The sequence below is a fragment of the Embiotoca jacksoni genome, unplaced genomic scaffold, assembly GCF_022577435.1.
Source record: "Embiotoca jacksoni isolate LCO1_2020_lvr unplaced genomic scaffold, fEmbJac1.0.p SCAF_23, whole genome shotgun sequence".
Classification (NCBI taxonomy): Eukaryota; Metazoa; Chordata; class Actinopteri; family Embiotocidae; genus Embiotoca; species Embiotoca jacksoni.
The window spans coordinates 1,568,807-1,592,487 of NW_027185374.1; the positions used below are offsets into that span (position 1 = coordinate 1,568,807).

Here is a 23,681-nt window from a genome sequence, read left to right on the forward strand (position 1 = left end):
TCTAACAATCAATCACTCATCAAAATTGTTTCGGAAGTCCTTTTACTGAATTGACTCAATTCTTTTTAAACACATTGTTTGTACCAACACTACTACTATACCATATGGTTACCTGAGTTGTTTTTGCTGGTGTGTTTGTGTGTGTGTTCAAAGACACTTCCAATAACCATCCCAGCCTCTTGCTGCTGTTTTGATTTGCCAGGACAACCTGCTGTTTTTTCTAATATCAACCCATGTGTTGCATATATTTTTATCAGCTGCTATCCCACGTTTCCTCACACTGCCCATCGGCTGCCCCCCACTCCCTTCCTCCATGCTTGTTCCCCTTGTACGGAGGGGTATGTATTACCATATGATGACCTGTTGTGCTGCAGCGCCTCGGTAATACAACCCTGTGTGATAATATAGAATTGTTCATCATATCAGGAGATACAGCCCTCTTCTGCTCATCTCTGCCCCTCTCTCCCTTTCTTTCTGTCCATCTCTGCTGGATATAATCCCTGTTGCCTGTGCAAGGGTGATAGATTCCTCTCAGCCAGCCACTCCAGCTATCTCACCTCAGAGATTCTGCTGTATCTGCCATCTCACAGTCAATGAGTCGCTCGCTTTCAATCAAACACATCTAGAGTACTTGTAAATGCTCACTCTCTCTTTCCCTTCCTCCCTCTCCTTCTCTCTCACCTCTTCTTTTCTTATCTGTCCCCCAGTCTGCTTACAGAGGATCTCCGGTCAGTATTCATAACATTACTACTCTGGTTTGCTCAAGATATGGAATAGATAGGGCCAGACTTACAGTAACTGCACCCAGTATGCTGAAGATTACATTCATGCTGTATATTTTTTATTTTGTGAAAACGTATGAGACTGATTTACCAGCCTGAGGGAAATTGTTTGTATCTAATCCATATGTATGATATTATTGTGAAGTTCAAATGAATAAACTGCAATAGTTTGCAATCTGGAAATTGTTGGTCAGATTTTTTAACGCTGGATATTGTGTTTTGACAGATCAAGTTAGTGAACATCAACTCCACAGACATCGTAGATGGACGACCTTCTATTGTACTCGGGTTGATGTGGACCATCGTCCTCTATTTCCAGGTATCTTTACATTGGTGTCATTAATTAGATTATCGAATGCACTGCATATAATTGTGCATATTTTTTTTTTTTAATTAAGCAATGTCACAAACAAGGAGAATAAGGTTGGTGCTCATTAAAATCCATCCTCAATGGCTCACCACAACAACTTCAATATACAGTCGCTGTGGTACTTATTAGGAAAGCGGGCGGCTTTTTTAGTTTGCAAATAGGTAAGCAGTTTGAACTGAATTGACATTTACATTGGAAAATCATTCTTTTAAAGCATCCTCACTGAAAATGAGCAATGGCCTCCACAGGCATTACAGACAGGCACAGATCGACAACAACCTAATAACAATACTACAGTTTCTTAGCAACATCAGCACATTTAAATACCTGCTATTCCAGAAAACATGAGGATATTAAATAAAGGAAATGTACAACACTGGAAAATTTAGTTATTCAATTACTGTCATGTTGATGTGTTTCATTTATGGATTTTTTTTTTTTGAGTTGTGAGCAGCCTCAGTTTGTTGGATATAGAGAGCTGAGAAGTAGATTTTTTCTGCATAACAATAAACCTTCCAGAGGTGAAGAGCTGGCATGGGCAAAAGTCTAGTAATACATTTTGAGATTGTTGTCCCAACAGGAAACGCCCTCATTTGTTAATGGACATGTAACTCTATAATCAGAGTTACAGGAGGCTATAATATTTCTGAATGATAAACAGTTCCAGTATAGAAAAATGATGAATACTTTACTTTATGATCCTTGTGTGGTACAGGGTATTTGGACTTGTTTCTTTATGCAGATAACAAAGAAAAATGTTCAAAACAAGACTATATCAAAACCTAGTATATAGCTGGACTGTGTATGAAGCACTGGTGTTTTTTGGTTGTTTTTTTTGATACTAGGGTTTTTAATTTGAAATGGATACAGGAAATTGCGGCATTTGCGTCGGTACAGCTAAAAATACAGATTAAAACTTTCAGGTAGAAAAGGCAGTAAAATGCTGCTTATCAACATAATGTTCATTTATTCATTAAAATGCCTTTAAACAAGACTTCTAACTCCCACGAGCTCCATTGTGGTGCTGTTCATTTGATTTTAACCATGAACAGTGGGAAACAGCTCTTCCATGCAGATCCATAAAGTCCAAAGGTGAAAAATACTGGAAGCTAGTTGGTAATAAAGTTACAGATTTATCAGGTCAAAAGTGCCAATAAAGTGCAATGGATACGAAACCCAACACAGAAAACAATTATTAGTAGTATCAATAACTGTGATTAAGTCTGACTTTTCCCTGTTTCCCGCTCCCTACAGATTGAGGAGCTAACCAGTAGCCTACCAGCACTCCAAGCCTTTTCCAGCAGCACTTCCTCACTGGACAGCTCCACCAGCAGCACCGAGACTACCAGCCCACCTGTCAAAAGAAAACCGCTCCCTCCTCTGCAGGGTGGAGCCAGAAAGGCATTACTGAGATGGGTTCAGCAGACAGCCACCAAGTATGAAACCTCGTGTTATAGTCAACAAATATGCGAAATGCACGGTTTCCTAATATCTCCCGACTGAATCCATAATTCCTCTCGAGTATCATAGGTTATGTTTTAATCTGCTGTGACCTTGTCGTCTTTGTCCTTTCTAGATGTATGGGACTCGAGGTAAAGGACTTTGGCCCCAGCTGGCGGACTGGTGTAGCATTCTTTGCAGTTATCCATGCCCTACGGCCTAATCTGGTTGACATGGAGCGAGTATGGAGGAGGCCCAACCGAGAAAATCTGCAGGAAGCTTTCTTATTGGCTGAGACAGAGTTAGGCATTCCACAGCTTCTTGACCCAGAGGGTAAATAACATTTCTTATAGCATTTCCTCGAGACTTTTATGAAATTTATGAAAACAACTGAACGGGGCTTTGTTTCATATAACAGCCAATGACATACCTACAACATCACTGTTTATATAATGATTTCATTCTGTATGTTTTGCATTCCTGTATTATTTTTTTAACAGAAAATGTATTACACGCACTGTAATAGCGTGAATGAACTTACCTTAAATCAGTAGCTTCTCATCAAATAGAGCTAGAGTTTATAAAAGCATAAATACAAGTGGTGGGTCTGTATCAACATCAGATGTGCACCTCACTGCCAAACACCATCTGTGCCCCTTCACGCCTGCCTTTCAGAATGAACTCTGACAGATCAAGCTTGACATCAACATAATTAAGGTCAATTAGGCCATGAGATTCAGCATTGTGGAACCTCCAAACAAAACTTGGACACTGATCTGAAATGCTGAGGATTGTTTTCATTCAGGATGCTGCTCCACACATCAATTCACAAACCTGCTCCTATCAGTGGTCATTATTTTTCTCCGGGAGAAACTGTTAATGGATTTACAGTCGGCCTTCACTAGATATGACTGCTGATTGCATTTGTTTGGTTTCCTCCTCAGATGTCGATGTCGACAAACCAGATGAAAAATCTGTTATGACGTATGTAGCTCAATTCCTGAAACATCATCCGGACCGAAAGCAGAGCGACTCGGCCGGGCAGCCAGAAGAAGAGGTAACCAGCTGTCTGATTTTTCTCAGTCTGGATGTGCCCATCGCTGCCATTGCCTTCTGTCTTTTTGCATTATAAATGTTTGTTTTTCTCTTGAAATGTCACCATGATTGTGTAAGACTCTGAGACAGCCATGATTGATATAATACATTAGCGATAGCCTTTTGCTTAGTTAATGTTGAACTGAAGTGTGCAGAGCTGCATGTCCAAATACTGTTTGATACTTGTCTATCCTAAGTTTATTTTTGTTAGCTTAATTTTATATTTTCTGAAAGCACAATTGAGGTATTGCTCTGCTGCAGCTATGTCGTTTTCAAAGTAGGTTTAAACGAGCTGATTTCACTCAGTGTCATGTGTGTTGTATGTCCTTCTTTTTTCTACATCTCTCTCTCTCCGTTTCTCTCCCTGTCTTTCTCTCTGGTGATTTTGTATGGTGACTGCTTTCCTGTGGTTGTTGTGCTGTCATCTTTCCTACAGCATGGTCTTGCTCCTCGCGATATAGAGGAAATGTTGGAGGTAGGTTATGGAGTAACTTAAGGTCCCAGGGGCAGGTTTTCAATCATTTTCTGCAGCTCAATGCAATTAGTCCCCATGCACCTTCATGGTTTCCATAGAAATGTGATTAATGCTTATTTGTCTGTCCCTCCTATTAGACTGCTGTATCACTGCCTACTGTACACTGAAAGGATTAGATTAAACATTGTTTTTTCATGTCAAAATTGAGCCTATATGCAAATATTGGCTCTTTATCTCACCTGCTGTGATATTCCTGCCCCGGGGTTTCTGAGCCTTGATGACAAAAGGAAGTCCAGTATAATATGCCATTTATGAACATTACCACCTCACGCTAAGGCTCCCGGTCCCATTAGCATGACAATGAAAGCCTCTGGCGTCGGCAGTGTGCACTGATACAGTGTATTTGATGGAGAGCATGTGAACAGAGGTTGCCTGTTTTTAAGGTTTACAGTATCCAGAGCTGTGTGATGTGCTGTAAAGCTGCACCAGCCACTGGCTTTTTATGTCATGCTGTGTTTTGTTGTCTCACATCAGTGATTGGGCTTTTTGTGGTTGTTGAGTTTCACACCGGCTTTGTTGTTTGTTGACAGTTCTTTGTCACACGCTCATGTTTGCCTTGAAGGCCAATTAGCCATTGTGCTTTCACATAAAAACATCAAAGTGTTAACTTATTAGATAAACAGCAACTGTGACACTGGTTATAAAAACCAGGGCAGAAATTATGGCGAGTAATATGACAGGTTATAGACTATTTCCCTTTTGAATTAACTTTAATGTCTTAAGCTGTCATTAAGAATAAAGTTTGGACTTTCTACAGGAGTATTATCGTCATGGTTACTTAAAATCCAATGAAATGCTAGTGGGGGGTCTCAGACAAAGTACCCTGTTTAAGCTGAGTGTTTTTGGCAGCTGTGAATTTTTGACGTTTTGTCCTGCAGGGAGACACAGAGGATTAGGGGAACATATGTTTAACGGTACATTCTCTGCCCCCTCTTTATCCCTCTTCTCTTTTTCATCCTTTTGTCAATTTCTCAAACACGTCTCTGGCTAATAACTTTTTCCACTTCTTCTTTTTCCCCTTTCTGTGATACCCTTCCTTCCTTTCTTTTATTTTTATTTTTATTTATTTTTTTCTCCTTTGAACATCCCAATATCCTCGTCCGTCTCTCCACCCATCGTTCACCCCTCCACTCCTCATCCATCCCGGGATCCCAGAGAGAGCAGCGAAAGAGCCTGAGGGAGCTCAAAATGTGGCTCGACCAGCTGGAGAGAGATGCAACACAGGCTCAGGGGACTGAGGGCAATCTTGCTCAACAGTACCAGGTTTGTCAGTGTGTGTGTGTGTGTGTGTGTGTGTGTGTGTGTGTGTGCAGTTTAAACTGGGCACACTGGGCACAGACGTTCCTATTATTAGCTTAATCAGTGGCGTTACACTGTGGGGATCAGGCGGCAGCCGTCATATTTTCAGTCAATCTGGCTTATTCCACCAGGCCTCGGGATACATTCTATATTCAGCAGCATGTGGGATATCCTCATTTCCTCTGCAGCGGTCTGAGGATCTGAAGCCAGACAGACGGGCAATATTTAGAGGCAATTAGCCAATGATTACATGAGGATCTGATTAGACACCAATGTGCAGAGGATTTGACCTGTGAGGGAGCACCTCTTCTGATGTCTGTATTGTGTAGCTTGAACATTTGTGAACATCCTTTCATATGGGATCGAGATCTGTGAATCCCTTTTTTGTCCTTTCCAGTTGTTTAAGAGTCTGCGCGTCCAGCTGGAGATGAGGAGGAAGCAGCTGGAGGGAGCTTTGCAGTCTTCTCAGAGGGACGGGATGCTGACCGTGGATCAGGCTCTGGTCAAGCAGGCCTGGGAGAGGATTTCCAACAAGGTGAGAGAAACAGGAGTCTTTGTCTGCCTCGTCTTGACATGACAACAATCTTTACATGATGGCTTTATATTGCCATTCAGGCAACAGAAAAAAATAGAAGTGAGAACATATGTAATTGAAGACGTTATGAGACATCATGTTTCCAACCGTATCTGAGTTTAATTTTCTTTTTTCCTTGTACTCTACATGCCACTGATATAATGATGTCATATTTATTTATGGTTATTTTATTGTATTTCATCTTTATTGAACTCAGAAATCGATCAAGTGATCAAATGTCCTTGTGATCTGTTTATTTTTTACCATATGATTAACAGTTTACAGTTGTAAATGTTTTATCTGCAACAAATGTCTTTTCACTGGAGCATCAAAGACATTGTGTGTGCCGTGCGAAGAGCTGGTCATTCAGCTGTCTTCTTTCACATGAAATGAATAAAGAGGAATAAAAACCTTTCTTTGACATCTCAACTGTTTTTTTTTTCATCTCAGCTACTGGACTGGCATCTTCAGCTGGACAGGTCTCTACCAGCTCCTCTGGACACGGTGGGGACGTGGCTGCACGAGGCAGAAGGAGCCCTGCGACAGGAGATCATCGTCCAGCAGGCACATGACATCGCAGCCAGCACTGTACACAGAGTCCTGGAGCAACACAAGGTCAGTATGAAGCCACAGAGAGAAAGGTAACCTCACAAAAAAAAAGTTAATTGTTTAGAGCAGTACATCACTGTGCATTATTCTACTAATATTTTTCTAATCAGAAAACCAATTGTTTAGTCCAGAGTATTTCTCTGTTGTTTTGTATGATTTTTTTTTTTTTTTTTTTTACATTGTGCAGGATGTGTTGAAGAGTTTGGAAAGTCACCAGCAGGTCTTTCAGAGAATCCATAAAGACAGAAGTGTTGATGGAGTCCCTGTTCCCTCAGACCAGCTCCAGGACATGGCTGAGAGGTAATTTTAAACAATAGTAATGTTTGCTCTAAGGGGCCCATCATTAAATTTATACCTCACTCGGCATGGTTTCACATTATGTTTGAATGCGAGGGTAAAGCTGTGGCTCTGATGCTCTGTGTGAACTTTGTCTTTTTTAGGATGAACTTTGTTTCTACATTTTCCAGCATCCACCTGGCTAAGATGGAGTTCTTGGAGAACAAACATCACATGCAGGCCTTCCTCACTTTAGCCGAGTCCAAGCTAAAATCCTGGATCATCAAATACAGCCAACAGGAATCTGTGGAACTGATGCTCCGCAATTATATTGTAAACTCAGCCTTTGATTGGCTTAAATGATGTGCTGAAATGTATTAGATGTGTAGGTTTCCTTTGCATGTACAGTATGGAACATTTTCTTTCTTCATTTTTAATGATTCATTTGACTTCTGTGTATCCATTGTGGTGTTGTTGTCATCTTTGTCAATTCACGTGATAACATTTTCCTAATGGTTTCTCTGCTCATCAGTCATTTGTGGAGAAGCAACGATTCTTTGAAAACTACGAGGTGTTGTTCCAGTCTTTGAAACAGTCTGCGGAGGCTTATGTCAGTGCAGACAGCTCAGGTGAGTGGTTCAACTGTGAGTTCATGGCTTGATATTTAATATATAGAACAGTCAAACTTTTATTTTAATACGAAGAATTAACCCTCTGAGATTGGGAATGCACATTATCGGTTTACATTTACAAATGTTTTTTTTTTTTCAATTCAGACCCTGTTGTTGTTTAGTAGTAACATGTGCGAGCTGTAAACAGTCTTAGATATCATGATACATCATGAAATTACTTTTTCATGATCTTGTAAATATTCTGGGAACTCAACTGAAAAACTGTTTATTGACATAACAGCCAGACTGTAAACAGTAACCCTCTAAATTAAATACCTGACAAATTTAAATGCTTCCTCCTATTGATGTCAATATCACATAAAATTGTAACTATTGCAACAAAGCAGTCCTTCTCGTTGATTAGGCACATTACACACAGGGACCTTATCCCAACAGTACTATTAAAGGGATACATATCTGCAGATATGTCAATTTACCATTAATTTTCTTATTGTCTTTTGGATGGTACTTTTATCTGAAATTGACTCAATACCCCCGAACTAACACTAAATTTCTCACTATTGTACACCATAGCTCAACTTTATTGTCCCCTTTCAACAACACAGTAACCAATGAGGCTTTCTCTTCCAGCCGCTCAGTGTGCCCCTGACTGGTTTTACAATTTGGTAGAAGAGGAAAGTCTGCAGGCTACAGCTAAATGAGGTTCCTCCACTTCCAGCTCTCAGTGGGGAATACGACCCCATTTGCTAGTGAGGGGCTGCTCCACTTCTGCAGGTCTCTGGGCACAAACTGAGCGAGCTTGTTGGTTTCATTAAGTTTCAGGGTTCTGTTGCTTTAGGGTATGCAGAGCAGAGAAGTGAGGTGTGGCAAGAAAATCAGGACGTTTGAGGTTTGATTGGTCGACCGCTGAAAGAAAATGCACAACCGAGTCCCGTTGTTGCTATCGTTAGCATGCTGGCCTCTGATTGGATAGATCTATGGTTATTTCAATGTTTTTAAAAAGCTCATTTTGAGGTGATGATCGCATCTGTTTGTGATATCTAATCACTGTTTCAGAAGCTGTATATTTGTTTTTGGGGTCTTCATTTCACAGCTCCACACTAGCTGACAGTAGTTTGTGGCACAGGGCTTACACGACTGGAGAGTTTGCACCGAAGAAATGTAACACACAAGCACAGATGATAGATCTCCCTGTAGTGAGTTTTTGGGGTCAGAGATTTGTCTGCAGAGGCGTGCACAGTAACTCCACCAGGCTCAGCGTGCTGTTCGGTCTGGTGTTTCTGTGAAAATGCATGCCATCTGCCCAAAGTGAAGCAACGTAACCTCGAATTGTAACGATGGTCACAAATGACAGTTAAAACTATTATGAAACATAAGTAGTGAAGAGTCCACAAGGCATCAAATAGACTCAGAAATAACAGCCATTATAAGCTATTGGTCATATCAAGTACTACAAAACAACCATTTCAACTTTGCATTCGTAAGAGTGAGACTGTGTTGTACATAGTTTCCCTTTAAGCTCTAAGTAAATCCATAAAAACATTCACAAGCATATACAAAATATTGATCATATTGAAGATCAGTATGTTTATAATGACCCCTGTATCCAGTGTTTTACTATGACTGGTATTGTTGTTGTTGTTGTTGATGTCTGCGCAACATTTCTGGTTATTTATGTCCAGCTATCCTTGTTGATAAAGTTGATGTATCTCTCTTCCAGCGGATGAAGGCGAGACGGGAGTGCGCAGGTTCATGCGGGAGGTGGTGATTCAGTGGAGGAGTCTGTCCATGGAGGTGCGCAGTGTGAGGAGCATGCTGGAGGAGGTGCTGTCCAACTGGGACAGGTACAGCTCCACTGTGGCCTCCTTACAGGCCTGGCTGGAGGATGCAGAGAAAGCTCTCAGCCAGCCAGAAAACACTAAACGGGTATGACTCTTAATACTGTTGGAAACTCAACCTTATACTTACATTTTTTTTTTTCTGTGAAAGATTAAGAGTCCTTTCATACACGCATTTATTTAATGGACTTTAAATGCCTCAGACTTCATCCCAGTTACAAGAATTTAGTTTTGTAAGCGAAATCCTATTAGCAGTCTCCACTCGAGTATCAAATGATCTCTATGACTTGGAACAAGCCACTGAGGATATTCCTGTTGTCGCATTGCCATGGTTACCACAGATTCACATCCCCACCAAGGATTAGACAGCTAATTACCCCATTTTTTTTTTTATTGTCCTTCCTTTGTTTCTTTCTTTGAATTGCCTTCTTTGTTTCTTTTTTGATTAGCTTTGTCGTTTCTTTCTGTGACACTCCTTCTTTGTTTTTCCTGATTTCTTTGTGTCTCTTTCTTTCTTTCTTAGTTTCTTTCTTTCTTTTTAATGAGTCTGTCTCTATTCCAGGAGTTTTTCAGGAATCTCAGCCACTGGATGAATCTGCATGCGGCCATGAACGACGCAGGGAATTTTCTCATTGAAACATGTGATGAGACCGTGTCACTCGATCTCAAGCAGCAGCTGCTTCTTTTAAACGGACGATGGCGAGACCTTTTCCTCAAAGTCAAACAAGTAACGAATGAAAAAAACCACGAGGTCTAAAAACAAAAAGCAGAATTTGGTCAAATGGTATATTTCTCATTAAAATTGATCAAAAATTCTGTATTCTGTTTCTTTTTCCCTGCAGTACGCCCGTACAGATGAGTTGGAGAAGTGGAGGAAAGACCACCTGAAGGCTGTGTGGGTGCTGAAAGAGCTGCTGGACACAGCAGAGGTCAAACTGAATGTTCCTGTTCAAGTGTCTTTCCTCAACGTTAGAGCCTTTCTGCAGGATGTGGAGGTGAGGAAAGCAAACTGACAGATCGCCTATCATATGCAAAGGTCGGAACAGCACGACAATAAAGTACAACCCCAAACATTTGCAGAGATTTCTGTACATTTGCCAGAAAATGTTTATTATGATTTCTACAATTGTGTCGTAAGTTAGTAGCAGCACAACATCAGCTTTAGTGCCCAGCTTGCTGGAGCTTTCTAAATCCACGCAGCATTAGAAAGTTAAGATACTTAAAATAGCACCAAGCATGAATGTAACTTTTCACGTTCCATTTTCATTCAGGAAGTGGTGAATCATAAGCTGATTGGATCACTGTTTTGTTTACATTTGGGCAGAAATATGAAAGTTAATTGCAAGGTGCATGAAATACAATGTTTTGAATTAAAAATAGCTTCCCAGGCTTTTTTTTTTCCCAACTGTTTAACTACCTTGTAACCTTGCACACACAAACCCACAAGAAAGATGTCACTGCCGTTTTGAAATCAGAGCTGCAGATTAAATAACCGTGTGACATGCAGTTTTTATTGCTGAAAGCGGTTTTGACTGATGTGCATTCACTTTAATATCGTCGAAGATGACCCTTTACCTGCACGTCTCATCTCAGAATACCAAGCAAAAGGTGGTTGCCATGGAGACACAATACAAGTTGGCTGCCCGCAGTGCTCAGCTCCTTGCCAAGGATGCACCGCAGGATGAGGCTGCCAGGGTCATGGCAACTATGGCAACAGCTAAAAGTCAGCTGAGCAAGGTAGGACTGATTTAAGGCCAAACATGAAGGGTCATACGACAGTTTATCTATCTCAAGTCATCTTTTTAAAGCAACACTCTCTTTGATGAAAGTTAATTTTTGTATATATTTCTTCTAATCACTCCCCTTTGTAATTTTTCATGTTCTTGCTTAATGGCCTGTTTTAAATGTCTCTAGGTGAGAGAGCGGTGTCCTTCCCTTGTGAGGGAGTGTCATGTCCTCCTGCCACTGTTGGAGGAGATGGAGAAACACATCAATGCTTTTTATCAGGCCCTGGAGCGGGCGAGTCGCATCACTTCTGCTGCGAGAGACTCCGACTCACAGGCACAGGCCCAGCAAAAAAACAAGTGGCAGGTTAGCTATGATGACATCGAATTGATTAAATTTATGGGAATACTTATCAGATAGAGGCTTGACTGGAAAGGAAAATGTGTTTTTTACGACAAGGGTTTCATTTTTAGGCTTTTATTCTGCTCTTGTGCAGTCAGTTCTCCAGTTAATTGGCAGTTATGATGAATGTCTCAGATAACATCCCCATTATTCTCACAATCAAATAAGTGGGTTGCACAATTTGATTAAGCAGGGGGTTTGTTGAGTCCAGGAGTCTCCATGTGTGTGTTCACATAAAAGAAGCTTATTCAGCTGGTTTGGTGGAGCTCAGCTATGTGAATAAATGTTATTGTGTCCGAGAACTGTACGAGTAGCTCATTTTGTCAAAGTAGCTCTCAGAGGAAAAAAGGTTGGAGACCCCTGGTTTAGGCCGTCTGGTCACTCATGCAACTAGTGGCATCATAATCATAATCAAATTTGCAACAATACGTAGTGAGCTGCTCAAACTGCTTTTCGGTGTGTTTGTTTTATTTCCCTGTGGAATCTTTTTCTTTTTTTTTTACATATTAAAATAATATGTGAATACAAACATTTTTAACAAACATTTTTGTAAAGACAATACTGATAGGAAGGGATTTGCTTGTATGACAAAAGCTTTAGAATATTAGATTGTATTCTTATTAGATCACTTAACATATCTGTGTTTGTTTTGTTTCTCCAACTATCTCAGGATTTGTTAAACCAGCAGCAAAGCTGTAAGCGATGTCTGTCAGTGATCGAGAGGAACCACCACACTGTGCAGAAGGCGCTCTCCACCAGTAAGGTGCTCCGAAACTTCGACCTGTCGTTGCTGCAAAAGAGAGTTGCTGAAATACAGAGCTCAGCACAGGTGAGTATTATACATAGAGTATAGTGTAAATCTACACATACCAGAATGCCACTCACAGTCTACATCAGCCACACTGCAGATTATATTAACGAGATTACAAGAACATCAAAACGCCCGGGAGGTAAATGTGCACATTAGACCTGTCCACATGTCTCTTTATTCATGAGCTTGATATAAGACAAACAATGTAATTACACAATATTACCAAAGAGGCCCGCTACGATGACTTCTACCTGCCATTCATCTTGTTAGGCTTTGCTGAAGGAAGTCGGAGAATGGAGAAGGCAGGAAGAGGCCAACAACTGCCTACGGAGGAGGTTTGAGGAATCCCGACAAGAGCTGGAGAGAGTGCTGAAGAAATCTCAGGGCTGCTTGAGAGAGACGGGAGATGCTGAGGAGTTACTGAAGAAACACACTGTAAGATTGAATTTGCTATAAGCAAAACGAGTACATGAAGGCTACAGCTAATCTGCAGAAGCATTACTATTACCTACGTTTATGTTTTAGTGGAAGGGGCTCCAGTGTTAATATTCATTTGTTACTTTTTTCTGCTCAGCTTTAACCTTAAATCCATTATATATTTGTCTGTCATAGAACTAAAACCGTTTTGAGTTACCGCTCTTATTTTAGTCTTATGTTTTTATGATGTAGGATTTTTTCGGCCAACTGGACCAGCGGGTGCTGAGTGTGTTTTTGAAAGCGTGTGATGAGCTGACGGACATCCTGCCACAGGAGGAACAACAGGGGCTTCAAGAAACTGTCCGTAGGCTGCACAAACACTGGAAGGTCAGAGGTCACCATGCTTTAATGCTCTCACTAATTACTGTACATCTCTGGGGGCACATAGCCAATACTTCATTAACGTAACCAGGAAGACCCCTGGCTTTGATAGAGTTCCCTCCAGTCTGTTTCCAATTAACATGTACCAGTTAGATTACAATGCAACCTCACCAAGACACAATGCGACACTGAATGTCTCCGATGCTCTGTGTCTCCTCTGTCTTTTCTACAGGACATCCAGGGTGAGGTCCCCTCTCACCTGCTCCGTCTGAAAGTGGAGGTGGAGCGAAACCGAGTGGCTGTGAGCCTACAAGACTGCAGAGCAGAGCTGGACAGAGAAATGCAAGCCTTGTCAGGCACCTGCACCAGTGAGCGAGTGATCAAAGAGCACAGAGTGAGCCTCGGATTTGGTAGAAACTTAAAACAGATTAAACCGAGAGTGAGAGAAAGACAAAATCACTTAACGTTGGCAACGTCGCTATTCTGGAGCCTCTCACGTTTCAACATGTCCTTTTATATCTCCAGACTTTCTTCAGGGAACGCAAACCTCTGACTTTGTGTGAGAAGAGGATTAGAAACATGGAGGATCTGTGTCATAAGTTACCTGACAACGACCCGGCTTATCGAACGCTTGACGCCACCAGAAGGGCTGTAGAAGAGGTTACAGAGAAAATAAAAAGCACCCACCTCAAACTGGAGCAGCACCCTGATAAATGGAAAGAGTGGAACGAGAGGTAAAAATGGACAAAAAAAGCACACTTTCAAAGTACTTACAGTATATCTGATGACTTTAAGTAGAAGCTCCTTGTTCTATTTTTAGGTTCTGCGAGCTTTCTGATTGGATCTCGTCTCAGAGAAGGCAAGTTAGGCTCTTGAGAGAGACGGCAATAAGTTCCCATCATCAGGAACAAGTGGATGCTGCTGTTCAGGTGAGCCAGCACCCTGTATTTGCTGCAGAGATAAAGTAATTATTCAGTACGGTTAAACTTCAGTAAAAGTGCATTCCCGTCCATCAATTCCAGGTGCTGCAGGAAGCGGTGGACGCCCGAGAGGAGAGTCTGCTGTGGCTAAAGAGCCGGCTCGCCGGGCTGTCTGAGGTCAGCTCTGACCTGGAGGTCCAGAGACAGAGAACATTGCTGGCCAAACTCTCAACTGACCTGCGGGCAGTCTTTTCTTCACTCTGTCAGGTAGTCCAAGATAAGAGTTAAAAATCTTATTCTTTCATTGTGATTTTTCAACAAAATCTGATCCTTTGCCTCTTTGCCACAGCTGGGGGAGGAGGGCTCTGCTATGTTCCAGTATGAGGAGCTGAGGGATGAGGTACATGGCGCTCTGGAGGAGGTTCTGAGGGCCCAAAAGGAGGCTGAGGAGCAGACTAGCAGGATTCTGAATGCTGAGGGCCTGGAGGAGGCCAAACAACTTCACCTCATTCACCAGGTGTGTGGAGTGCAGAGGCACGTTTCAGTTTCTGTCTTATAAGGCATTTTTATATATAAAAACCATGTAATTATTTGTAGATGTTATGGCTGATTTGAGCGAAGAACATTACAAATGGATCATGTCATCTGACATGTAGTTTTCTTGTCTGTTGCCGTTTTATAGCAACACCTAAAGCGCCTGCACGCTAACAGGAGAGAGGCCGAGCTCCTGGTGTCCCACTGCCGCCAGCTGCAGAAAGGGGAGGTGCTCAGTCAGTCTCTGCGGGAGCTGGAGGGAGCTTTCAGCGAGGCTGACCACAAATCAGGAGCAAAGGAGCACAGCCTGCAGGTAGAGAGCGCCTGGACTTTTCTCATGTCATTGTGCTGATGTTTGCATGTGTGAGTGTCACTAATGGTCCACACATGCTGTGATCATTGATTGGTCCATGCTAAACCTTAACCAGATATTGTTTGTTTTGTGGTACTTCAATTGTGTTTGTCTGTTGTCTTGGGATTTCTTTATACACTTCTGTCATTGTCTTCGCATTCATCAGAAAATGTTCCTGCATGAAAATGTCTTTGTTGCCAAGATACCACCTTAAAATACCTTAAGTTAACCATTTAAGCATCAGTATTAAATGTCATATTTTGGTGTTTGATTCTTTTGAGACTAACTATATTAAATTGCTGCAGAGATAGAAGTAGGCAGGTTTTGTTCAGGCACTTGGTTATTGATGTTTAAAAATGTATTCTGAAAGATTAGTTTGGTAGAATGATACAAACCTTTGCAGTACCCACCTGTGTGAGATTCTACATGTATTGATCTTGTATGAATTTGTGCCTACTAACATTGCTCTCTTAATTCTTCATCTCCTCAAGGAAACCTTAAGTTCTTGGCAAATTTTTGAAGCGGAAAGAGAAACAGTTTGGAGGTTTATCAGCAATACTAACAATGAACTACACAAAGAACTTATTTTCAACAGCTTGGACAGCGTAAGAACTGAACTGGAAAATAACAAGGTGTGTATGTGCAGAATAAGTGTGTGCTTGTGCAGTCATGCATGTTCAGTATGGCCTGTATTTTCTGTAATGGCTTATTTTTCATCTTTAGGAGCTCTTCACAAAGGTTGAGGAGTGTTCTGTACAAGCAGATCTCCTCTTGGAGAAGGCAGTAGATATTCAGCTTGGTCCAAAGAATGAGACTCTTCTTCTACAGCAGGCCCAGTCCACCAGCGACGCAGTCATGCAACTTCAAGACCACCTCAACAAGAAGTATGTTTCATCTTCATCTCAAGCCTCCCATCACCTTGTAAACTGTACAGTGCAGTAGCTTTGTTAAACAAAAATAGATTCAGGCAATAATTACCGTGCAACAACAAAAATGTTTATTGAGACGGTCATTTGAGACATTCACGGGGATGTGCACTGTGAATGTGTCCAGGGTCAGACTGTCAACACAGAGTTCTACCGTAAATAACATTCACTGCAAATGATGGCACTTGATTTCTCCAATATGACAATGCGGCCGCTCAAAGTGCGTTGAAAACAACCACTGCTATACAACGGATTTGGCTCCCCGCTGCTTCTGTCTGTCCCGGAATATTTTGTCACAAACTTTGATGTGCGCTTTCTGCCTAAATATCAGGGACATAACATATCGGAGACGCAACTGGACCACAGCTCACAAAAGCAATGAATAATTCAGCTGCTGATTTTAATTAAGCAACGAAACTTGGAGTACTTACTCAAAGTTACATCTTCCCTGTGCTCCGTGCACATCATGATGCTGCGCTCCGTTCACACGCAAGAGGAGCAGTCTCGGAACGTATTGATCCACCCTCGTATAGTACATGGTGTCTGTCTGCTGTTTGCACTTGTATTATTGTGCGTTTGTTTGTTCTCGTTCCTGCATTATGACCTGGAGGTCCTGACTATAATCTTGTATCTTCCAGCGTTGTCCAGCTGGAGATGATGTGTGCGTGGTGGGAGCATTTCAGCAGCGAATCACAGGCCTTCTCTCTCTGGATCAATGAGAAAGAGGTGGAGCTGGGGGCCATCAGCACCAGCTCCTCCTCAGATCCTTTAGATAAACACATCAGCACTGTAGAGGTATGTCAGGTGTCTATTTCTATCCCAGCATTTCATTCTGTACCTTGTTTGGGGGTGATTCAGAGACGAGACATTTAAATGCCCAAAACTGCCTCTACCCTCTAGTATTTTTTTTAACTCCTTCAATAATCTTCTTAAGTTCACAAATACAATTTTACATCAGCCACACATTTTTTTTAGCTGCTGTGATTAAAACGAGTCTGGTGGTCGTGTGTCTTGTAGTGTTCAGTATCAGTGTGACCTCAAAATTATTACGATTAAGAGTAAAGAAAATGAAATGAAATTTTAATCTAACCCCAAGGGGAAATTGGGTCAGAGCTGTAGCAAAGTCAAGCATATAGAAAATAAATTGATCACATTGGATAAAATATAATCTTGGCTCGCCAGACCTCTGCCTTGTCAATCTCATGATGGTCTTTAGGAAAACATTTTTCCAAAAATGTGGGATAACAGGACTTAAGAAGTCCTAAGGCTGCATTTGATTATTTGTGAGTTTGAAAACACATGCATCTAATCAACTTTTATACTGTAATTTTTCTTCCAATGATTCTCATTTGCTTTCCCTCTCTATCACTCCTCTGTTGTTGTGTCTCTCCAGGCGGTGGGGGACAGTTTAGAGGAGAGGAGGGCAGCTCTTGCCCAAATGGAGGCTGACTGTGAGGCCCTGTCCAGGTTCTTGACCCCTGGAGAGGCCGGACGGATCCGGGCGCAACTCATCCAGACGAGGCGATACTGGGAAGAGCTGAAGGGGAGAGTAGAGCAGCTTGGCATACAGCTCAACCAGAGCGCCTCCTACAGGCAGAGATGCAATGATAACCTTGAACAGGTTCACAGCAACTCATAATATAATAATAATAATAATAATATAATAATTATTGTTTTTAAGCCATGAGTCTAACTAACATGTTTTTTTAATCAGGTGAAGAAAACAACTAGTGCTCTTAAAGACAAACTGGACTGTCCAATCACATATTGTACATCATCATCAGAGACCTACAAAAACCTCCAGGATCACATGGTAAGAAAAGAACAACACGATTAATGCCTTCATGATACATCAATATCGACCTTTTGTGTTTGCATTCATTTTATAATGTTGCATGTTTAATCATTTACCTGGTAGCTATTGTGGAGTTGATCACAAGTACATGTCTATTTACTCCAGGACATCTGCCAGGGTGTAGAGCAGCTGAAGCCCAGGCTGATGGCTCTGTGCTCAGCCACGAAGAGGCTCGGAGAGGGCAGCCAGCTGGAGGAAGAGGTGGCTAATCTCCAGAGGCAACAGAGACAGTTAATGGGGAAGGCAGCAGAGAAACAGTCAACACTAGAGAGCCTCGTAGCTCTGTGGCAAAGGTACAATAAACAGAAAAGTATGCTCACTTTTATGCATTTCTCTTGAAAACTGGACCAGTTGAAAAATGATCTACACTGTACATAAAAGGCAATGCTTAACCTGTCTGAAAAGAAGCGGAATTGTTAGACAATGAGAAAAGAGTGTTTGTTGGTGATAATTCTGTGGTAAGAAATACATGCGTGAAGAAATGTTTTAAAAGAAACATTTTTAAACAGCTGCCAAAGGATTTCAATTCCTATACTTCGATGTTTCCCCATCATCTATGTTCTGTGCTCACGCATGTATCTTCTGATTGTATTAACATAGCTATTTCCCCTTTTATTGTGCCTGTGCTCCTTTTGCTGAATCCTCATCTCTATTCCAGTTTCGTTTTTGATTTTGTGAATCATTTTCTCCTCTTGCTGTGATGTAAAAGAGCGAGATCTTGTCTTTAGCACAATCTGTCTGTCCCCGTCAGCCGCTGCATTTCTATTCTAATTATATGCTTTTCTTTTCACTTTCTTTGTCACACAATAGACTTTCACCAGAGTGATTGCTTCTTATTCGTGAGGAGAAAATAATGATTCAGTCACATTAGCTGTCTAAAGTGCTAAAGCTTTGGTGCTTGTGTTCACCCAGGCGGTGACGCTCTTTTTTTTCTTTTTTTTTTTTTCTTTAAATTAACTCAATTATATTTGTTGGTGCTGAACTTCAGCTGGGTTTATGTTTGTCTGTGTTTGTATGTGAGTTTATCTGTAGTCGACCTCATCCTCTCCCCAGCAGGTATATGTATGAGGGATTACTGAGAGCACTGGGTGCTCTGGCAAGATATGGTTGCCCCATTATGACCCTGTCACTGATACTGACTCATGGTCAGATAAAGAAATAGCACACAGACATTATCGCTTTGTGTCTATACTGACTTTATTGGCTGTTCTTGGTATCCATCTATTATCAAATCAGCATTCATTACTTTCTAAGGATGGTGCTGCTTACATTTTCTTTGATTTGAATACATACAACATTTGTATCTACAGATATGAAAAGGAGAATTCATCCATGAAAAGTTGGCTGGACAGATGTGAATCTGTGTGCTGCCCAGACATTGAACTACTCTCTGCAGATAAAGTCAAGCTAAGGAATGAACTACAAAATGTGCAGGTAAAATTACTTTAAATTTACTTATTTGCCCTCATAAATTCAGAGTTTTGTTCTCTTCTTTGTCTCGTTTTTGAGTGGCATAATTGTTGTCTATTTATTTACATTTCCAGGAAATGCAGAGGGAGACACCGTCCTATGAGGCTCTCCTCCAGGGTCTGGTGAATCTCAGGCTTTGTCTGCATCCCACAGCACCTGAAGCTCGTATCCAAGAACTCAGCGATGACGTCACACGACTACAGGAGAGATGCGCCTCTCTGAAGACCAGCATATCGCACAGGTATTTCATATAGATTATTTTTACGTGGTTACCAGTGGATGAATGATTTCCTGCGTTTTCTGCCACGTTATATGTCTTGGTTAAATACTTGTCAAAACAATAATCACTGTCATATCCTTAATCCAAACTGCCCTCCACCTCTGCTTCAGGTCTAAGCTGCTGGATTTGCAGTTGCAACAGTTGGAGCAGTTTGATCAGGCACTGCTGACCCTGACTCAAAAGAGTGAAAACTTCCTGTCTGGTCTGAGAAGATCTTCCCAGGTTAATATTGCTGATGTTGAGGCTTCAATTACTAAGCTGAAGGTGAGAAATCAATGATTTGCTGTCAATGGTGATGTCTTCTACAGCCTTTGAATATTAGAGCAGTTACAGTCAGCACGTTTATATTGATTGCTGTTGGAGCGAATATAAATGTGTCTAATTGAACCATCTTGTTTCAGGAACATGAGGCACAGCTGCAGGAGGATGCATCACTGAGAGAGACTCTCCATCAGAGAGAGTCCTCCCTGCTCTGCGGTTCAACCCCGGAGGCCCAACAGCAGCTCCAGGGCTGGAGGGAGGACTGCCTCCATCCCCTCAGTGAATCCCAGCGTCTCCTGCTCCTCCGTAAAGAGTGCCTGACTGAAATGAAGACTTTCCTCGAGAAGCATGAAGCAGCAGCTAATGCTGTGCGTCGTCTTCATGAGGCTGTGGAGGGCAGGGGTAGTTGGGACCGCTCCAAAGCTGAAGAGCTGCATCAAGGAATAGGAGAGGTGGCGAAAGACGTGGCCCGGCTTGAGGCTGAGGCAGTCGGGTTAGATGGGCAGCTGAGCAAGGCACATCTGCACCTGTGTGGAGCACAGTGGAGGGACTCTAGAGATGTGAGCCATCCTCAGGGAAGAACATGTTGCAGAGGAGAGGCAGTTGCCCTCACAATGGTTTTGGAGGAGGTTCAGAGGGGTGTGGGCTGGAGACAAAGTGAAGCGGATGCTTTAGGGGCCTTGTGGAGCTCCTTCCGAGATAGGAGGGAGGAGGTGATGAAGAATTTGAAGAAACTGGAGGACGATGTGAGACAGGAGGGGCCCAGAGAGAGTTCTGTACAGGCCTTTCAAAACAGGTGTGCATATTATAATCAGGACACTTTAGACCAACAGATAAATTAGAACATTTTGCATCAGCAAAAGAGCTCATAAGTACATTATGATTCCAGTAGCAATACTGATATTAGTACTTTGTAAACTGTACAAAGCATTGAAAGTCACTTTTTCCCCTGAGCCAAGCCTTCCATGCATGTTCATCCTTTTTTAAGGCTCGCACATCCCCTTTTTAGGTATGAGGTGAAAATATTGATAACTTAACAAATAACATATACACGTGAAAAGCAAGATTTTTCCATTTAACTCAACTTAAATAGAGCTGCATCCGCCGGAGTAAAAGGCAGTTTTTGCTTAATTTATTTGACTCAGAAACATACAAGATGACAAGATCATTTTTGTGCAGCTGCAGTTTAAAACCTGTCATATCTAAATCTTTGAGTCAGGTTTGTTGTACTAAGATATATAAAGTGGAAAATACTTTTTCACTTTTAAATGCATCCTGTATGCTTTTGATTCAGAGGCCCACTCATCTCCTCAAGAATATACTGTATATTCCTGCCAAATTACAGATAAACAAATCCATTTAAATGATCTCCTGTAAAATGAGGTATATTGTGTTGGAATCAGGCTTGTAATCCCCATTGTTTTCTTCTGCATCCATCTCTCCCAGGCTGCGTTTCTTTGTCCAGCTAGAGGATGAGCTCCAGTCCCTGCAGCACTCCCAGCTGTGGTTAGAAGAAAAGGGAGACCAGCTGGCCCGGAGAGACAGTGAGCTGGCAGGAGAAGCTCTCAGGGAGGTAGCACTGGTGAAAACCGCTTGGGAGAACATCAGGACTCTGATCACCAATGGGTAAGGAGGGCAGATGACGGAGATTGTTTTTTTCTTATTCGCCTCATTAAAAATCTGTATTTGTTTTTGGTCATCTAGTCTCTATTATCACTTAGCTTTGACCTTTTGTTATCTCTTTTCACATGCAGTCAGGAGCAGAGTGCAGTTGTGATAGATCTTCTCCGCCAGTTCCACCACCTGAGGTCAAACCTCACCACGGTTGTGGAGAACGCTCAGGCTGTTGCTCACAATTTGCCTGACCATAACCACAACGCTCAGGAGGCTAAAAGGACTTTCACACGGGTCTGTGCATTTTAATTTTCTCTGAAAAATTAAAATAATTGTTGAATTTTCTTATTTTTCTTCTCAAATGAGGCATATGCTTCGATTCATTCCTCAAACTGTGTTGTAGTCCACTGAGCTATAGTCAAGGCAGAGTGTCCATTCTTTTAAGGAGCTCATTCTTTTGTAAGTGATAACATTAAAAAGAACCATTTAGTTGAATTAGCTGAGTCTGTGATTTTTCTGCTATGATGAGTCAAATACTTTTCACGAAAAAGATCCATTACTGCATATAAATTATGTGTAACTTCCCTGATAACGTGGATTTCTTTCTCTCCTGTTAAAACCACGTGTGTCCAAAACATCTTTTCATGAGCTCAGAAAAATAGAGGCAGAATAATGATCTTATTCTATCAGAGAAATGTTTACAAAAAAAGTAATTACAATGCACATTACAATTAGCTTCACTAATTGTAACGTGCATTGTTTTTCATGCATATCAGTGAACTAAAATCTCAGACAGACAACCTCCCCTCCAGTTTGTGCTGTAGCTTTCCCTCTCGTGGTGGCTTACTGTCACTCCTTCTACTCTGTTCTCTGTCCCTTTAGCATGAGTCCGTCCAAGCTGAGCTGAGAGGAAAACAGGAAGACATGGATCAGCTCATCAGCACGGTCGAGGACCTGCAGAGAGAGCTGGAGAAGGTTCCCAACTCCGACACGGGCTCCATCCAGAGAGACATGGAGGCTCTCAGAGACCAGTGGCTGGTGGTGAGTGCTACCTGATGCCCCACGCGCCTGCTTTAGTACAGATGTCACTCACTTTATTTAGAGAAAGATATACATACTACAGCTCCTCAGCCAGTTTTGTGACATACACAACAGAATTTTCCATAAGATGTCAGTACTGTTGTACTGGAGCTAAAACTTGATAATGAATATGAAGTGTATGTAGAAATATGTTGCATTGTTTACCGTGTTTATGAAAAAAAAAAAAATCAATTATGACATCCTCAATCCAGCTCTGGCAAATACTTACGCCGTTGCTCTTTTAATGAGATTTATTTGCAGCTTTTTTCATTTCCTCCTCTTTTGGGATTTAGTTGGCTGCTCAGCTGTCACAAATGAGACAGAAAAATAAACAAGTCTAGACAGGTTATCTGCCTTTCTGTCTCTCTCTCCCTCTTCTCACTCCCACATCTGTCAAACTAATTAAGCCTCGATTTCCCTCCATCTCCCGGTAAAGTGTACCATCCCTCGTTACAGAGAGAAAGCCCAAAGACAAAAGAGAGACACCCCCCTCTCCTGTTGATTGAGATGTACTCTGTTCTGTGCTCAGATGGACAGCTAGTCTCTGTTCTTTCAGGTTTCAGAGAAAATACAAACCAACACAGAGAGACTTGGTTACTGTGTCTCACTATGGGAGGACCTGAAGGCCATGGAGCAGGACATCAACCAATGGACCGCCACCTCAATTGCTGATGTCACCGACTCTGTCGCCAGTCTTAGCGACAAGGAGAAGACAGAGGCCCAGCTTGCCACCTTTCAGGTCAGAGCACGCTGGGTGGTCGGCAGAAGAGAGAGCATGAATAATGACAGTGTAAGGTTCAGTGAGGTGATAGAGCAAGTGATTTAATTGTGTTTCACTTTGATCTATCTGCAGGCTGAGGTTGAAAAGAGGGAGCAAAGGCTGGATGTCCTGCAGGAGAGAGTGACGGAGCTGAAGGAGCGAGCCAGACTGCAGGAGACCCCGTTACAGATGCAGGTGAATGTGGTGTGGAAGAGAAACACGGGAGGAATCCAATAAAATTATGCTAAAGAGGCTACAACTTATCTATGTAACTATGATAATACTTTCGTAATAACTGCTATAAATGAAGTGATTTAATTTTGGATTAATTTGTATGATAAAACTTCAAAGATATAACTCCATCTGAATTACATTAAATTATAACAAGTATTGTAATAGAATGAAACAAGGACTTCTGTTCCTTGCTTCCAAGAATTATTAAA

General features: G+C 41.7%; 1 protein-coding gene across 7 annotated transcripts in view; it reads left to right on the forward strand.

The window, feature by feature from the left end:
• syne1a (spectrin repeat containing, nuclear envelope 1a) overlaps positions 1–23,681 on the forward strand; it is a 130,695-nt gene that overhangs the window by 23,102 nt on the left and 83,912 nt on the right. For 6 of the 7 annotated variants that reach the window (XM_069158186.1, XM_069158183.1, XM_069158184.1 and 3 more), the window contains exons 5-45: positions 708–728; positions 1,009–1,101; positions 2,407–2,588; positions 2,729–2,925; positions 3,537–3,649; positions 4,124–4,162; positions 5,378–5,485; positions 5,919–6,056; positions 6,546–6,710; positions 6,892–7,004; positions 7,145–7,313; positions 7,513–7,609; positions 9,333–9,538; positions 10,013–10,177; positions 10,293–10,445; positions 11,044–11,187; positions 11,365–11,541; positions 12,248–12,406; positions 12,659–12,823; positions 13,058–13,192; positions 13,419–13,580; positions 13,712–13,920; positions 14,007–14,115; positions 14,209–14,373; positions 14,456–14,623; positions 14,789–14,953; positions 15,484–15,624; positions 15,716–15,876; positions 16,557–16,713; positions 17,312–17,539; positions 17,633–17,731; positions 17,879–18,066; positions 19,084–19,207; positions 19,318–19,484; positions 19,634–19,787; positions 19,925–20,580; positions 21,231–21,410; positions 21,539–21,692; positions 22,281–22,439; positions 23,035–23,217; positions 23,332–23,433. In XM_069158186.1, coding sequence (XP_069014287.1) covers positions 708–728; positions 1,009–1,101; positions 2,407–2,588; positions 2,729–2,925; positions 3,537–3,649; positions 4,124–4,162; positions 5,378–5,485; positions 5,919–6,056; positions 6,546–6,710; positions 6,892–7,004; positions 7,145–7,313; positions 7,513–7,609; positions 9,333–9,538; positions 10,013–10,177; positions 10,293–10,445; positions 11,044–11,187; positions 11,365–11,541; positions 12,248–12,406; positions 12,659–12,823; positions 13,058–13,192; positions 13,419–13,580; positions 13,712–13,920; positions 14,007–14,115; positions 14,209–14,373; positions 14,456–14,623; positions 14,789–14,953; positions 15,484–15,624; positions 15,716–15,876; positions 16,557–16,713; positions 17,312–17,539; positions 17,633–17,731; positions 17,879–18,066; positions 19,084–19,207; positions 19,318–19,484; positions 19,634–19,787; positions 19,925–20,580; positions 21,231–21,410; positions 21,539–21,692; positions 22,281–22,439; positions 23,035–23,217; positions 23,332–23,433 — 6,570 coding nt within the window. The remainder of the gene's footprint in view (positions 1–707; positions 729–1,008; positions 1,102–2,406; positions 2,589–2,728; positions 2,926–3,536; positions 3,650–4,123; positions 4,163–5,377; positions 5,486–5,918; positions 6,057–6,545; positions 6,711–6,891; positions 7,005–7,144; positions 7,314–7,512; positions 7,610–9,332; positions 9,539–10,012; positions 10,178–10,292; positions 10,446–11,043; positions 11,188–11,364; positions 11,542–12,247; positions 12,407–12,658; positions 12,824–13,057; positions 13,193–13,418; positions 13,581–13,711; positions 13,921–14,006; positions 14,116–14,208; positions 14,374–14,455; positions 14,624–14,788; positions 14,954–15,483; positions 15,625–15,715; positions 15,877–16,556; positions 16,714–17,311; positions 17,540–17,632; positions 17,732–17,878; positions 18,067–19,083; positions 19,208–19,317; positions 19,485–19,633; positions 19,788–19,924; positions 20,581–21,230; positions 21,411–21,538; positions 21,693–22,280; positions 22,440–23,034; positions 23,218–23,331; positions 23,434–23,681) is intronic. The other variant, XM_069158185.1, reaches the window with a different exon arrangement.